The sequence below is a fragment of the Podarcis liolepis genome (assembly GCF_965112155.1).
Source record: "Podarcis liolepis genome assembly, chromosome: 3".
NCBI lineage: Eukaryota > Metazoa > Chordata > Lepidosauria > Squamata > Lacertidae > Podarcis > Podarcis liolepis.
In genome coordinates this window covers 2,621,238-2,638,238 of record NC_139557.1, presented here as the reverse complement: position 1 = coordinate 2,638,238, position 17,001 = coordinate 2,621,238, and the positions used below count along the sequence as shown (strand labels likewise).

The 17,001-nt window shown below is 43.0% G+C and overlaps 1 protein-coding gene across 6 annotated transcripts in view; it reads right to left on the bottom strand.

The window, feature by feature from the left end:
* The window catches only part of WDPCP (WD repeat containing planar cell polarity effector), a 171,266-nt gene extending 158,827 nt beyond the window's left edge, over nt 1-12,439 (bottom strand). For 2 of the 6 annotated variants that reach the window (XM_083495163.1, XM_083495167.1), the window contains exon 1: nt 12,251-12,439. Coding sequence is in view for 2 of the 6 variants with exons in the window: in XM_083495166.1 (XP_083351292.1) it covers nt 428-441 (14 nt within the window). In the remaining 4 variants the exon portion in view is untranslated. Of the gene's footprint in view, nt 1-427; nt 932-7,208; nt 7,279-12,250 lie in introns of those variants that run through there. The other 4 variants (XR_014523941.1, XM_083495164.1, XM_083495166.1 and 1 more) reach the window with 4 other exon arrangements.
* Nucleotides 12,440-17,001: the final 4,562 nt, after the last annotated feature.

Below are 17,001 nucleotides of genomic sequence, written 5' to 3'. Positions count from 1 at the left end.
GTGGCCATCATCTTCAAGTATTTCTTCTAGGATTCAGGTGCCAATCAACTGACTAGTTGTGGTTGCTTATTATCTGACCAATCAAAAATCATCTAAAATTCTACTTTGTGAAGATGGCAACCTAGTTTTCTTTCTTTCTTATTGCAACATGGAATAATCAATGCTTTAAATTAGGAATCAACAACTGGAGCAATCACTCTCACAATGAGCCTGCCAGAAGTCTACCCTGGAGCATGGGAAAGGCCTGGTTCTTTACTATCTTCCTCTCCTCTAGCAAAACTAATTGCTGACTAGGGCTTTAAAAATTAAACACCTGGTCATTTGCCCTAGTATTTTTGACATGTCAAATGTCCAAGCCTAATTATTTCAAAGGCTTCTTCTGCTACATATAATATGTGAACATTCAATTAGCAAATAAACCTCCCACCTTCCAATTAGCATGTTGTGCTAAGTTCAATGTTTACTCAGATTTCAAACTGCCAAGAAAATGCAGATGTTAAGAGCCATGCCCTTAACCCGTGTTTTGTTTGAGCAATATAGGATGGTGTGGCTAATTCAAGCTTCCCTACTGCCTTGGCGCTGGAAGTCTGTCAGTGGCATAGAGATGGGCCCAAATTCCATATTTGATCCCTAGAAAAGACACATAATGCTCACAGAAGGCCTTTTGCGCCAGCAAATGCCTCAGCTAACGGAAGAGAGCAGAAGGTGATTGTTCCCAATTCCTCCTTCCTTGTCTAGTCCCATCCATCTCTACAAATCTGCTCCAGGGTGTTAGGCAACATGGAAGAGTGACATGAGGGGAATTACTGCCGGAATAAATGGCAGAAATCGTCTCCACTCCTCTTTGCTTAGCTTAGCAGAGGCCTCAGCATGATTGAAGACTCTCCCATGAGCAGAAGGCCTCCTTCTCTTTGCAGAAGGTAGCCATTGAAAACAGGGCCGGCCCACCCATGAGACAACAGCCTCAGGCGGCAGGATCCACTGGGAACCCAATGTCAAACTTCCTTTCCCCCTTTGTTCCCCTTCTACCCTGGGGAAGCAGGGTGCCATTTTAGGGTCTGCTTCAAGTGCCAAAATGTCTTAGGCTGGCCCTGAATGGATACAACCCTGTCTATTTTCTTAGATGACCCACTACTGAGACTACTTGGCAATTATTCATAAAAGACCAAACACAATGTGAGGAAAAAGGCACCTACACATTTGAGTTATTGCTAACATATCTCAATCACTGTCAGGAAGAAAATGTAATTCAGTGTAATGACTTCTGACTAACTCTTTTAATCCTTCCCTTTACAAATGAAGCAGTCAATCTTCATGCTGTCAGCTAAAATATCTTTCAACATAGTAGAAGGTTCTCAAAACAATCCCTCAGAACTTGTCCCAAGATCATCACTCTATGGTTAAAAAAAATAAGATTCCTTGAAGCACATCTCGTAAAGACTACTGGAGATGCCAATAGGTTTAAAATATAAACTCACTTTGCCCACTTTTTGAAGTGAAAGCAACTGCATATCACTTGTACATTTTGGTGTTTGTCAGCCTAAAAACAAAAAAAGTTTGATCTTTCTCCCAAAGGCACACTTGACATCTGGTTTGAAGATCTCATTGAATTTTAGTATAGTTTAAACTATAGTTTAATGTGACATGCTAACTACACCACTGAATGTCTTCTCAGAGACAAAACATTGCTTCAGAGAATCAGCATCAGTAAAATGCCAAGAGAATGTCCTTCTCCCCCTCTTTCAAGATAATGGGACCCCTTTGATCACAGCAGGAAGAAAGAGAAGAAAGAGAACTAGAGGGGGAAATCTGAAGGTGAAAATCAAGTTCCATTGGGTCAGTACGTCAATACCTAAAATGGAAAATGATTTCACTGCAAAAGAAAGAGAAGCAATTACACTAAAAACATATGTTATACAATTAAATACATATAATTGCAATGTTTCAGATTAGTAAAGAACAGAACCAGTAAAATATATTTTACATACAGTATTTCTTTTCAGCACTGGGGTAGCATTCAATTTTTATTGCTACAATTTTAATGCTTGGAAAATATTAAAGAAGACTTTGAAGCAGCCTGAGCAATCATTAGAATATTGATAGATTTCAGTTTCTAACCCACCTGTCAGTTTAATCTACACCCTGGGGGTACCTTTATCCAGGGGTTGGAATCCTATAGAAAATTTTGAAGAACTTGTTAAGCAGCACAATTCAGACAGTTCCAGAGACACAACTCACAGTTCCAGATACACATCACCTGTGATCCTCTACAAAGCAATCTTTGACAGATGGATGCAGGCCACATGCCTGTCAATCACCTATAGAGTCATATAATTTCAGAGAAGAATCAAAAGCGCACTAAATTCACTCTCAATTCTTCATTTGCAGTCTTGACTTGAATTCAAGTCAGCACTGAACTTAAAAGGCAGCCCTGCTTATAGAGCAGGCTTCCTCAAACTCGGCCCTCCAGATGTTTTGAGACTACAATTCCCATCATCCCTGACCACTGGTCCTGCTAACTAGGGATCATGGGAGTTGTAGGCCAAAAACATCTGGAGGGCCGAGGTTGAAGAAGTCCGTTATAGAGGAACAATCAAGAGTACATTCTAAGCCTCTCAGTTGTTCCTTTGCAACCTACAGCTTTACCAACTCCACAGCTCGGATTGACAAAATCTTTTTTCTTGGATACCCACCCCTTTTCCCTTTTAATTTTTTAATCATTTTTTGCAAAGTGTGTAAAGCTGAATGTGCGCAAGTTAAATGCACGTAAGCTGTGAGTTACCTGTATAGTGGCCAGGGTAACAGTGTAATCAGGCAAGGTAAGAGATGGGTGGCGCAGCAAGCAGATGGCACCACCTGGGACCAATGAAGATCTCCTGGAACTGCTGAGCTTAAAAAGTCCAGAGGCAGCAGTCAGGAAGGAGAGTTTTGTGGAGAGCAGAGATATAGACTGTAGTTCTCTGCTAGCTGGGAGGTAAGGGATCCCAGACCACCTCAGCTCTCAGCTGGGGAAGTGAACGCTGTGCCACACTTCTCCATTGAGAGGCGTGCAGTTGCACTCCCCTCAAGGGAGAAGTTTAAAGGAGCCCCCACCTTGCCTCCAGCATGAGCCAGCAATGGGGTAAGGTCTCCGTTAGACTCCCACCACCACCGCCCTCTACCACTGCCAGGTCCATCTTTGTGGGGGGAGGGGAGCACACATCGTGGTACATCAGGATATCATGATGCTTAGCTGCTGATATACCATGATGTTGAAAACCAGCTATCACCCAGCCCTAGTCTGCTTTTTAGTGCACCTAAAAGCCATTGCTTATTAGGAGCTACCCCACATTTTGTTCAAAAAATTGCTTTGCAGAGGTAACTACCATAGAGTTATCAAAAATTTCAAAAGTAGGGTGTCCGTGGCTTGGCTTTTGAAAAATAAGGGGTCCTCAGTAATTAGCTAATTGGGAACCACTGTAGTAGAGGAACAGAGAAACTGTATGGTGCCCACATGGAACCACAATTAATCAGGTAGCCTTTTTGGGCCTCATTGTTATTGATCCCCCGACATCACACAGCTCCCAGCAAAAGGAATCTTGGAACTACTGGATCTTGCTCAACCAGTCCATGATGGAGAAAAAGTTCTTTTGATGGTGTACTACATCACCTATTAAAACCCCAATAACATTTGAATGTTCATCTTTAAAGAATGATTTACAGCTTAATCCTATCCATGTATACTCAAGCATAAGCCACAGTAAAGTTACACCCACAGCATGCATTTAGATCACCCCTATACCACTTTAACAGTCATTGGTTCCTGCAAGGAATCCTGAGAACTACAGTTTGTTATGGTTCTTGAGAGGAGACCACTCACAAAGCTACCCTCAGCATTCTTAACAACTACATTTCCTAGGAAGCTCTGGGAGACACCACGACTGCTAAAGTGGTATAAAGGTAAAGGTAAAGGGACCCCTCATTAGGTCCAGTCGTGGCCGACTCTGGAGTTGCGGCGCTCATCTTGCTTTATTGGCCAAGGGAGCCGGTGTACAGCTTCCGGGTCATGTGGCCAGCATGACTAAGCCGCTTCTGGTGAACCAGAGCAGCGCACGGAAACACCATTTACCTTCCCGCCGGAGCGGTACCTATTTATCTACTTGCACTTTGATGTGCTTTCAAACTGCTAGGTGGGCAGGAGCAGGGACCAAGCAACGGGAGCTCACCCCGTCACGGGGATTTGAACCGCCGACCTTCTGATCGGCAAGTCCTAGGCTCTGTGGCTTAACCCACAGCCGCATCCCCTAAAGTGGTATAGGGGTGATTTAAATGTATGCTATGGGTGTGATCCAAGTCTGATGAGATTTTAATTCCAAGTTTAAGTGTATAGGATTGCAGTCTTAGAAACAAGCTTCTCTCCATCTATTGCTGGACTAACTTAACTGTTGGAAGTAGAAAGCATATATGGCCAAATAAGCAACTTGGCATGTTGCTGGTTGAGAGAAGAGTGTCAAAGTCCAGGGCAGGGGAAGACCTGACCCAATGCATGCAGCCACTATCTCTCTGAAGATGAGACGACACAGAGCTAGTCTTTTGCTGGACACTTATTGTGGGTAGGTTCATACAGGAGGATGTATTTAAGGGTTTAAAGAATGGAAGAACTTTCTTTTATGTATAGGTAACATTTATTTTTTAGTAACATTTTACTTTCTATATAACATATTTTGTTAACCGATGGGTGGTGTATTTTCTTTTTAATTTTGTGATGTAATATTTAAATTCAATAATATATATATAATATATAAGCAAAATATACTGTATTTTTCGCTCTATAGGACGCACTTTTCCCCTCCAAAAAAGTAAGGGGAAATGTGTGTGTGTCTTATGGAGCGAATGCAGGCTGTGCAGCTATCGCTGAAGCCAGAAGAGCAAGAGGGATTGCTGCGCACCAATCCCTCTTGCTCTTCTGGTTTCAGGGATAGCCACGCAAAGCCTCTTGAGCGCAGCCGGAGTGCTCCTCCCTCTTCGCTCAAGAGGCTTTGTGTTGCTTTCTTGTTTCTTGTTTTCCTCCTCTAAAAACTAGGTGCGTCTTATAGAGCAAAAAATACAGTATATCTCAACCTAAACAACACAAAGGTGAACAAGGCAGTGGAAGACAGGAGTGCCTGGCGTGCTCTGGTCCATGGGGTCACAAAGAGTCAGACACGACTAAACGACTAAACAACAACAAACAAGGTGAACTGAGCCTGAGCAATCAACATAAAGCTAGTATTCTGTTTTTCCTTTGGGCTATTTAGAACTCTATAGCACTGCATTTCAGAGGTAGTTCATTCAGAGCATGATGATCTTATCAGAATGTTACCAATGTATGAATGACTGTGATCAAACTTATTCTCACCAGTATCTGATGAAGAGGTCCCTTTGTGTTCCACTCACTTTCATGTAAGTTAGTAGGTAAAGCAAAGGTTTCAGCAAAATTAGCATACTATCACATCAACCTGTTTTATTCCACTTGGTGCATGTGAAACTATTCCATCCAATGCAGTGGAGGCTGGTTCACATGGTCTACATGGTTTCACCAAACTCTCAAAGCCACTCTCTTTCTTGTCCTACAGACACCCCTATCGTTCCACATTAATTTAGAGGGACTCCTGGGGATATTTCTATCAGCTTGTCACACAGTCTCAAGGCACATTCCTGGAAACTGGTCAGACAGGGGGGTTTCCTACTCTGAGCAGCAAAGAGAGAATGAGAGCATCCAGCCAACCAACCACTCCTTGGAGGTTTTTAAGCAGAGGTTGAACGGCCATCTGTAATGTATGATCTAGCTGAGATTCTTGCATTGCAAGGGAGTTGGACTAGATGGCCCTCAGGTTCTCTTCCGACTCTATAATTCTATAAAGAAGCTGAAGACAAGATTCCTGTCGTTAAAAAAATTATATCGTATTGGTGTTACTAGGGGTTTAGCCTGGTTTATAAAAGAAATGCACATTTTTTTGCAATAAAAATATTATTTAAAAATCTTTTGTTCTGTTAAAATTTATTCATTCTATTTTTTGTATTTTGGCCTGGTGTAGAAAATAAAATTAACAAACAATCAAATAATTGGTGTTGATATCTATGCTACTGATTACTTCTACAGCTTTATTTTTAGACAAAATGTGCTAATTTAAACATTACTGGTACAGTAATACTATAACACAACAGTTGTAACAATACGTTAAAAGTAAGTAAAAATTTGTCAGTTTAAGAGTTAGACCCATATATCGTGATATATTGAAATATTGTGGTGTTAAGCTGGTGATATGTTGAAAATTAGATATCGCTCAGCCTTACCTGGGATACTAAAGTTTAGACATACTTTAATGAAATGCAATATTCATTTCCCCCCTGCAGTAAATTTCTGGTGACAAAATTAAAACTATGCCTCATTTGGGAAATGGTAAAAAGAAACTAGATTATACTAGTTCTTATAAGCTGCAACTGCTTATGATGCTTGAAGAGCATTTTGCTTCAGGTATTTGAAACTTAATACTACTTAAATATTCTCTGCTGGATATTGTTACAGTGGAATTCCAAGTATTTCCTGCAGTTTGAGTTCAAGATTACTTGACTAGTGCTGAGAAGTACAAAAAAAAGGTATCTAAATGGGCACAGTTGTTTTGTGTCCCATTTCCTACTTTAACAGAATGAACTCCTAGTTTGGATCAATGAATTTAGACACCAAGTAGATTTATTGTAGTTTTAACTGTTTCACGTCTCTTATGTTCCTCACCCATTAGATGTTTACTGGACAGGTCAACCTGCATTCCCTTCTAGGTAGATTGAAAATTGCAGCAATCATTTTAATAACATTACTCAGTGCAATCCTAGGCAACTTTACTAAAAAGTAAACACAAAAGTTTATAGAGCTTACACCCAAGAACAGTGTTTCTCAACCTTTTTCCAACTGTGGCCCCCTTCCTGTGGCCTCTCCTGTCCTACAGGTAGAAAGGTAGCTATTTAAATGTTTCATTTGTAAATAGAACTTTTTTTATTAAAACTCATTTGTCACGGATACGGCCCCTGGGGACCCCCAGGATATTTCAGGGGGCCTAAGGTGAAAATTGCGTAAATGGGGGGCCACGGCACGAGACTGTGTAAACTGTGTCTGGAACTATGTAAAACTTGCTAAATCCTCAGAAATATCACACCTCTGGCATGAGCCACTGTAAAAAAAAAACTCCAACCTTATGTGTGATGTAATTTCTGACTGTTGTAGAGGGGATGTCCTTCTCCACACCAAAATGAAAACCCTTAAAAGAGATGTTTCTTCTTGGTACTGGGTCTCTCTTGCCTCCTTGTTGGGGGTGTGGACTCTGCTGCAACAGAGAAATAAAGATGTGCCTTGCTTTCATTGCATCCTGCCTCCATCCATTCATCTCTGACCCATCATGGACTTCAGGGACTCAGTCCCTGGGGGGTGGGGCAGCAAAAGCAAACCACCCCTATTTTTCTTTATCAAAACAAAACATTTAAATAGCTACCTTTCTACCGGTAGGACAGGAGGGGCCCCAGGAAGGAAACAAGGTTGGAAGGGGGACACGGTCAGAAAAGGTTGAGAAACACTGTGCTAGAGTGGCAATTATGTAAATTTCCACAGAAAGTCATCCTGCTAAAACAACTCATTTCATTGTTTCCATTCTTGCAGTTGCCTCCCTCCAATCTCACTTCACTGCATATTGGGCCTCTCAATTTAGCCTGGTCTGTGTCACTGGAATGCTTTTTGCAGCTGATGAAAGTTCACTATGCAAATCCCAGGAAATTATGCCGGATAAAGTTATTTAACATGCACCACAGCATCATGGAATTATCCAGTCTTCTACTATTCTTTCATTTCTCAAAACACAGTAGGAAGGCCATTTTAAAAGTAACTTCATAATAAAGTAGAATAATTCACCTACAAAGCTTACTGATTTCAAGGACAAAACTCCACAAATTTTCATCAGAAATACAGTGAAAGCAAAGCAGGCTTCCTAGTAAGGTGGGAAACCAATTGCAAAACTTTCAAAGAATACACACACACACACACACTCCATTGTCATACGACAACATTTGCATTTCTTCAGCTTTCCAGTAATTATGCAAATTGTACCCCACAACTCAATAGGCAGTTTATTTGGGCATAGGAATTGTGCATACTTGGCAAATAGGAAGGACTTTCCCTTTATAACCTGACCTGTGTATGTCTAATTGAAAATACGTACTCACAAAACTGACTTGTCATATACACATCCACTTCTAAGAGCCCTGTACTACTTTCCCTGCCCTCGTTATTAGCAACAGCCATCATCAGACTGAGTTGGGTCCTAGCTGTTTTGACCCTTTGCCTGAATATGCAATTGAAGCAAGTTACCAGGTTTCTTAATGCCCAAGCAAATTCGTCCCTCCCAGGAGGGACACAGCTTGTACATGCCAGCCCAGTGCCTTCTGCACTGCTTCTTCAGACAGCATTGGGCCCTTTGGAGCTGACTCACCCCACATGGCCAAGCAGTCTATCTGCAGTGGCAGCTTCTCCAGGATTGGCAGGGGCTCGACGACATCATGCACGATGGTGGCGGCTACATGGGTGCAAGTGTCATGGCCCAGTGAGAGGACTCCGGAGACGGAGCTCCTTAAGAGTCCGCTCCAGAGCAGCAGACGCCCCAGGCGCCTCCTTCCAGGCCCACCCCAGGTCCAGCGCAACATTTCTGGCTCCCACTTCACTTCCACAGCCACTCCACTCTGGGAAACCCCCCAGGAGCCCAGTCGGAGCTCCTTCCCCGCTTCTGCCCTGAGGGGTTTCCCTCTTGTTAGCAAAGCCTCCTGCAGGCCTTACAGCCTCAGCCTTTCTGTTTATTATCTGGCAACACGAAAGGATTCTTCTTTTCAACAATAAGAGGGAGTCTGTTGTGTAAAGCAAACCACTATTGGGAATCTGTTCGTAGAGATGTTTCCTACAGGCCAAATCAGGGTATTCTGCAAGTCTGGAGGGCGCCTGGGAGGGGGGCCAGAAGGGACTAGGAGGCAGTGACTGGGGCACCCTGCAGCCCCAGTCCCACCCAGGGCACCGCACACCCCTTCCTACACTACTACTTAAGAGATCCTTTCGTGATTACTGTAACGTGTGTAGGTATCTTTCAGATACCAAGGTCCCAAATCATGTAGGCTTTAAATCACCATCTTGTATTGAGAGCGCCAACACTGGAAGCCAACACAGCCAGTGTCATACTTGCATAATAAGGCTCCCATCAGACCATTGCCACTGCTTTTTCCAGATGGCTTTCAAGGGCAGCTCATTGCAGTAATCTAATCTAGAAATGACCCAAACATACTTCGAGAGAAGCAGTGCCCACGCAAAACAAATTTGTTCTAAGTTGGCATAGTTAGCGGGATCAGGTTGTCAAGCCCTGTAATTAAAATCTCTAAACTCCTTCTAGCACAACATTTAAAGATACTAAAGTGCCATCTGATCCTCAGTTAAGTATTGTAACTGTCAGAACCATTCAGATTAGAAGATACTTTAAAAAGTAAACGAGTTGCCTCGTCTGACACTTGCGTCCTCGTCTTAAACAATGAACAAATTCCATGGAAATTGGTAAGGATAGTATACAGCAGTGTTTCCCAACTGGGGGGCATATGGCCCCCCCAGGGGCCCCCAGGATATTCCAAGGGGAGCACAGCTATAAATTGCATAAATGGGCGGCCACAGCACAAGGCAAGGAGACCACAGAAGGAAGTGAGAAGTGAAGAAAAAAAATTGTTTAAAAAAAAACCTGTGGGTCTAGCGCTCCTTTTTGCCACATGCATTTTTCTTGGAGCAGTCCTGGTTTCTTTCCAGCGGGAGAGGGCAATCGCTGAGGCTCCCAATCCTGAACACCCAGGTCAGGCAAATGCGGTGGTGGAGTGGCAATGGGTAGGGCTGGGTGAGCCAGAGCTGTTTGTTGCTGCCACTAGTGCTGAGTCCAATGGCAGTCTGGGCCTAACTCTGCAAGGAGCATCGTGCAATCCACCCCAGTGCCTAGCTAAGCAGGGTCGCCTGGTGCTGCTGACTTGCATCTAGTAAATAACTAAGTGTCTACTCAGAAGAAAGCCACAGGTAAGGGTGTGTAAAGCTATAGCAGTGGTTTTCAACCAGTGTGCCAGGCACCCTGGAGTACCTTCAGTGATGGTCAGGGGTGCCGCAGGCAACACTGGCCTCAGTCCCTCTTTCCTTCCCCTTTGATGTCTTGTTGCGTCTCTGCCTCCCAAAGGCTTGTTTTAGCAGCCCTGCCTACAAACTCCACAAGTGGTACCTCTGGGGCTGACCAGGGGGTGCTGGTTGCCAGGAGCAGAGTAAGCAAGCAAGTGGGTGAGGGAGCCCAGCCACCCAGTCTACCTGCCCTTGCTGGTGGGAATGGACAGATAAGTGGGAGGCTGGGTGGGTGGGCAGGAAGGCACCGCGCTGGCCTTTCTTGTGCTTGCTGTGCTCCCTGCCTGGGAGCCGAGTGCCTGGTGCTGAAGGGAAGCCTTTCCGCCATGCATGCCCGGCAGCACCCAAGGTAAGGTGCTGGCCTCACATCTGGCCAGTCTCTGTTGGGCTCCTAAGGCTGGGGACATCCTCTTCCCAGGCCCCTGTGGAGCAGTGTGAGGAGGCACCGCTTTGGGGCAGCTCAGAGATCAAGGGCAGTGGCAGCTGCTGCCTGGAGGACTCCCCAGGAGAGGAAGAAAAGAGAGGAGGCTGAGGGAACACTCCACAAGGGAGGGTCTTCAAAAAGGGGCAAGAAGCTGCCAGCTCTGCAGGCAAGGGGGGACATAACTGGGCTCCTGACACCCACAGGGGGGCTGCAGAAAGAATGTAGTTGGCCAAGGGAGCTGTAGACACAAAAAGGTTGAAAACCTGTGGACTACAGAGTTTTATCTAGGCAGCCAGGCCTCCGCCGAATAACAAGATCTTTTTGAAGACCATTTGGTTTTTAAAGTTCTCCCAAATATACAGAACTTTCTGTGTGCCTTTTGGAATGTATCTGTAGGTTTCTCCCTCTGTGTCGAACAACGTGGGTCAAATGAGTGTTGCTTACTTTTTATAATACATGGAAGATGGATCCCCCTTATGAGGTTGTGGACTCTCCTTCCTTGAAAGCTTCTAAGCAGAGCTTGGACTGCTATCTGTCAGGGATGCTTTAGCTGAGTTTCCTACATTGCAGGGGCTGCACTAGAAAGACGACCCTTGGCGTTCCTTCCAGCTCCATGATACAACAATATTTCATTATGTTCCTATCATTTTATGTAATTGTATTTTGCATAAAATAAAACATATTCTATTTACAAACAAACATTTAAATAGCTACTTTTTTACTGGTGGGATGGGGGAGTGTGGGCATAGCCAGGATTATTGTAAGGGGGCATGATTTTGTTGGGGGGCAGAACCTCAGATTTGTATTGATTTTTATTTTTACTTATTGCCCCCCCCCCGCCCCATTGTCTATGCCTGTGGGGTGCACAGGAAGGAAACAAGGTCGGAGGGGAGCCACGGTCGGGAAAAGGTTGGGAAATACAGGATTGGGTGTGAGAAGGAGACTGAAACTTTGTCACATGTGTAAATTCTAGTGAAGTTTTCAAAACATAATAATTTATATTAAATCATATTAATCACCATAAACTATTATTGCCTTTGAGACTACAAAGCTAAGCTTGGTCACCTTCACACCAATTTCCAGCTGTGTTAGTTTGAAGTCCTGCAGCAGTTTAAACACCAAAACGTGACATAAGCTTTCATCCAATGCATCTTCCAATGTGGCCACTAGTCTGTAAAAGCTTGTGCCATGATAAAATGTGCTACAGGACTTTTTGCTGCTTTTCCTTCATTCCTTCGATAAAAATGCATGTAACCCCGAAGACCTGTTCACTAGGGTGAGAGGGCATCCCGAGTTCGACTTATTTCCACGAAACACGCTCTGGGTGCCCATATTGAGGAGAGGAGTCACAAGCGACGCGCAGTAAATAAACCGAAAGGCAGCAGCAGGAGTATCAGAAAACTACCGCTGTAATCAGGGCAATAGGATAAAAAGGGCAAAGGGAAACAAAATCCGGCCACGCGAGGAACTCGGGACTGCCCCGGCCCGCCGCCTCTCCTTGCCCTCGCAGGTCCTTAGGTGGGGGCTTCTCTCCCCGCCCGCCCCTAAAAACACAACAAGCGAGGAAAAAAGAGCAGAGCAAAGGAGGCGCGTTTCCGATGCCTCCGAAATGCACAAATGTCTCCCGCAGCGCTCACCATTCCAGGAGGAGGAGGACGGCAAAGGCAACCCCTTCTTTCCCGCCGGGCGCGCGCTTTCTCGGCGTCACTTGGCAACGGGCGAAGCAGAGACTGGAAGCCCAATAGAGCCGCCCGCTGCTGCCTCGGATTCGCTTGCGCGCGCGCCGAGACAGGAAACGCCGCAAGTCCTCGCAGGCGCAGTCTTTTCCACTTGGCACCAGGGGCGGAGCCGCCCCATCAAGAAAATAAATGAAAACACTTAACTAACTGACCAACTGGGTCGCAGATAAGTCGCTTTCCCCCCGCCCCAATAAATCCTGGCTACACCCATGGTTGGCACTGGGGTCTAAGTTGGTCCTGATTTGTATCACTCTAATTCGTAGACTGGAGTGTACAGGGCATCTGCATTTAACAGCTTGTTTTCCTCTCCAATGAGAGAAATGGGAAAAATCAGGATAGTAGCATAGTTATAAGTTTGGACACCAGCACCTCCCGCCCCCAGGCCCCCAAAAGGAGAAACAGACAGGAATTTCATGCTACGTTTTATTTCGTGAGAAACAACATTTTCAAAAGTGCAACTTGCCTGCCTGCAAACCACTCCAATGTTATTTCACATTAAAGGAAATGAGAAGTATCTTAAACTTATTTGAGAAAGGGCTGTAATGTCAGCGACTTACATATCATACATTTAAATCACATGGCTTCCTCCAAAAAATGCTGGGAACTATTCGTTTATCTCCCAAAGCTACAATTCTCAGCACCCTCAACAAACTTCAATTCTGAGGATTATTTTGGGAGAATCATGTGCTTTAAATGTAGGTGAGTATGCAGGCTCAGCTGTACAGCATCTCCGTTGCTTGCAGAAGGTTCTAAATTCAGTTCCTGGCATCTCTGAAACACTGGATAGTTGCTGTCAGCCAGCATAGACAATACTGAGCAAGATGAACCAAGAGACCACATAACACCGGTCTTGAAAGACCTACATTGGCTCCCAGTACGTTTCTGAGCACAATTCAAAGTGTTGGTGCTGACCTTTAAAGCCCTAAACGGCCTCGGTCCAGTATACCTGAAGGAGCATCTCCACCCCCATCGTTCTACCCGGACGCTGAGGTCCAGCGCTGAGGGCCTTCTGGCGGTTCCCTCATTGCGAGAAGCAAAGCTACAGGGAACCAGGCAGAGGGCCTTCTCGGTAGTGGCGCCCGCCCTGTGGAACACCCTCCCATCAGATGTCAAAGAGATAAACAACTACCAGACTTTTAGAAGACATCTGAAGGCAGCCCTGTTCAGGGAAGTTCTTAATGCATGACACTTTAGTGTAGTTTTGTTTTTTGTTGGAAGCTGCCCAGAGTGGCTGGGGAATCCCAGCCAGATGGATGGGGTACAAATAAATTATTATTATTATTATTATTATTATTATTATTATTATTATTATTATTAAAGGTCTGACAAAATCCCCATCAAAGGCTCCTGAGCAAACTTAGATGTCTGCTATCAGTGGATGGATCATCTTAAGAGTTGGTAACTGATTAAAGCGCAGGAAGCATGGAAGAGAAATAAATGGACAGTTCTCGCAGTGAATGAATGGAAGTTGTCTCCCCTCACCCCTGTGTGCACAGGATCTGTTTTGGGTCTTCATGGATGATCTGAAATTAAGGGTGAGTAGTCAGGTGGCCAAGTGTCTGCATAATTAATTATTAAGGGTAGCAAAAACAAAAAAGGAATTGGGAAGAACTCCAAACTGGGCTATTAATGTGGCAGAATGTAAGATTGAAAGAGTTCCTGGCAATTTCTGTCTCCTTCAAGAGTCACAGGAGCTGCACAGCAGTAGCTTTTATGAGAAGGTTAAGCTGTCTGTTTCCAATGCTTTTTCACTCCAAAATCATAGTCCTAGCCAGTCATAGTCATGAGAAAGTTCAAGACCAAAAATTCTCTTCCTTTTTTCCTTCTGCTTCATTTCGACAAGTGCAGGAAGTGGACGGGCACAATGTCAATAAATTTCAATTTGTTGTGTTTTTATATCTGTTTGTATATGTCATTATTACTTGCAATTCTTTCTGCATCTCATTGAGGGTTGATCTATGTAGCATTTCCATGTTTGTTTGTTTTTTAGATTTGCCTCATTGGCCCTGTTCAAGCTGAGAATATCAGTTATCAACATTATCTATTTTTGTACATTTATATCCCAAATGTCTTCCATCAGGTAAGCAGCATGGAAAGTTGTTTTAAATTTTTTTTTTTATAATATTTATTAAATTTTACACAAAACATACAAAACATAACTTTTTTTTAAAAAGGTTAAAAATAATTAAACCAACTATTACACATACAAAAAAGAAAAAAGAGAAAAGAACAAAAACTAATAAGAAAGTTACCAAAAAAGAAACCTAAAAAACCGATAGTTGAAAAAATAAAAAAGAAGAGAAAAAAGAAAGAAAAATATCTTAAAAGGAAATAATCCATTTTTCAATATCTTTAAGTTCATTTGCTTATTTCCTTGACCTCCTCACACCTCCCCTTTTGTATTCCCGTTTACAAAGTCCTTTCAGCAAATACTTACCCTCTTTCATTTATCTTTACTCTATAATCTTAACCTATTATAACTATATATTTTCATCCAAATAACTATCTATATTTACATATTCTTATTAGCCTTAATACCAAAACCACTTATTTTCAGTCCAACATCATTTTAACATTCATTAATTTTACAGTATTTCTGTAGATAGTCTTTAAATTTCTTCCAGTCTTCTTCCACCATTTCTTCTCCCTGTCTCGGATTCTGCCAGTCATTTCTGCCAATTCCATATAGTCCATCACCTTCATCTGCCATTCTTCCAGAGTGGGTAAATCTTGTGTCTTCCAGTACTTTGCAATAAGTATTCTTGCTGCTGTTGTAGCATACATAAAAAAGTTCTGTCCTTCTTTGGCACCAATTGGCCGACTATGCCCGGGAGAAAGGTCTCTGGTTTCTTCAGGAAGGTATATTTAAATACCTTTTTCATTTCATTATAGATCATTTCCCAGAAAGCCTTAATCCTTGGGCACGTGGAAAGTTGTTTTAAAAGAACTGTATGAAAAACAAAGGAACTTCACAAAGGAGACTACAGTGCAAAGCTGCTGGCTTCATGACATTGAGTGCCATCAATTGTGGACTGAATTGGAACAAAGTATCTTTTTATACATATATAACAATCTTTATTAAGTTTTCCAATTTAACAATCCAATAAAAGCCACATTAAAAACATTCCAAATTATAAAATAATCAAACAGTTCATGTATTATTCCAAATTATAAATCTTTGTTTGACTTCCCATGCTCTGAGGTCGGGGGATAGCAATCATCTCACATTTGTGCTGCGTCTCTAAGTTAGTCCAGGTGATTCCCATAAATCAATCTGATGTTAATCCTTTGTTCATTTTTCTCAGCCTCTGAGTTCGTCTTGCAAGTGAGTTAAATCAAACAATATGTTTCTGTGTGGGTGTTTATTTTCTTCCATGTCTTTCACTTTCAATTCTTCGTGCCTGTAATTATCAACGGCGACACATCCCAAATGGAGGAAATCTGACTTTCTGCCAATTGTACCAGGCGTATTTCCAAACCTCCTTGTTTTATCTCTGTCCAGATCAGTTAAGCCCATACTTTAGCTAGAAGCCTCAATTCCCATCTTCCATTCTTAACGATCAGTTAGAATTAATTGCAGCTTCCTAAATCTTTCCCACAAAGTTAATAATAAGGTCAAAATGAGTCTTAAATATTAGAATATTCTCCAATCCCGCTTGCATGCATAATCAATCGGTAGTCAGTCCTTCCAGGGAGATTTGCCAAGTAAAATAGCAAATATGACGTATATCAAAAAGAAGCAAGAAAGACTCACCCCCTTTTGTTCCAACATACCAGTTCCATTGTGATAACCCCTCTTCCACTCGAATCCTTTAGCTCCTCAGTGGCTGAATCAATTAGTAGTTTATCTCTGCTCACTCAGAGCATGCCCGTTAATTAAGTCTGAATTTTAATCTTAAAAAACAAGAGTTTGCTCATGGCGGCGACTTTGGAGAGTTGCAAAAGAGACACACGGTGCTTTCCACCCAGCGTCCCCAGCCCCCTCATGCCTTCTGGATTGGGGGCAGGTGTTGGGCGATCTGTGGGTGAAGTTCCCTCCCCTCCGGTCCTGGCAGGGTTGGGAGGATGATTACTCCCATCTCATCCTCAAAATATTCCGTGCGAAATGGCTCTGATGAAATGAGCAGCTCTGCCATGGCAAGCCAAACAAAGTATCTTTATAATAGAATCATAGAACTGTAGAGTTGGAAGGGACCCCGAGGGCCATCTAGTCCAACCCCCTGAAATGCAGGGATCTCAGCTAAAGCATCCATTGACAGATTGCAACCCAACCTCTGCTTAAAACCTCCAAGAAAGGAGAATCTGCCACCTCACCAAAGATAGATTTTTTGTGCTGTTAATAATTGATTGTTTTTGCAGCCCCCACTGTTAATATACATTAACTGTTACTGCCTGCCCTTTTTGGCATTTAATTTGCTATGGACGTCACTGTTTATAATTTCCTCTCTCCCCATCTGGAATTCAGAGTAGCACTTCATTAATAATAATAATAATAATAATAATTAATAATAATAATAATAATAATTTTTTTATTTATACCCCGCCCTCCCCAGCCAAGACCGGGCTCGTATATCTGATGGGAATGTACTGTTTGCCGTCTGAAAATTGTTTGAAAGCTGTTACTTAAAATCCGCGCTACCAGCTAAAAT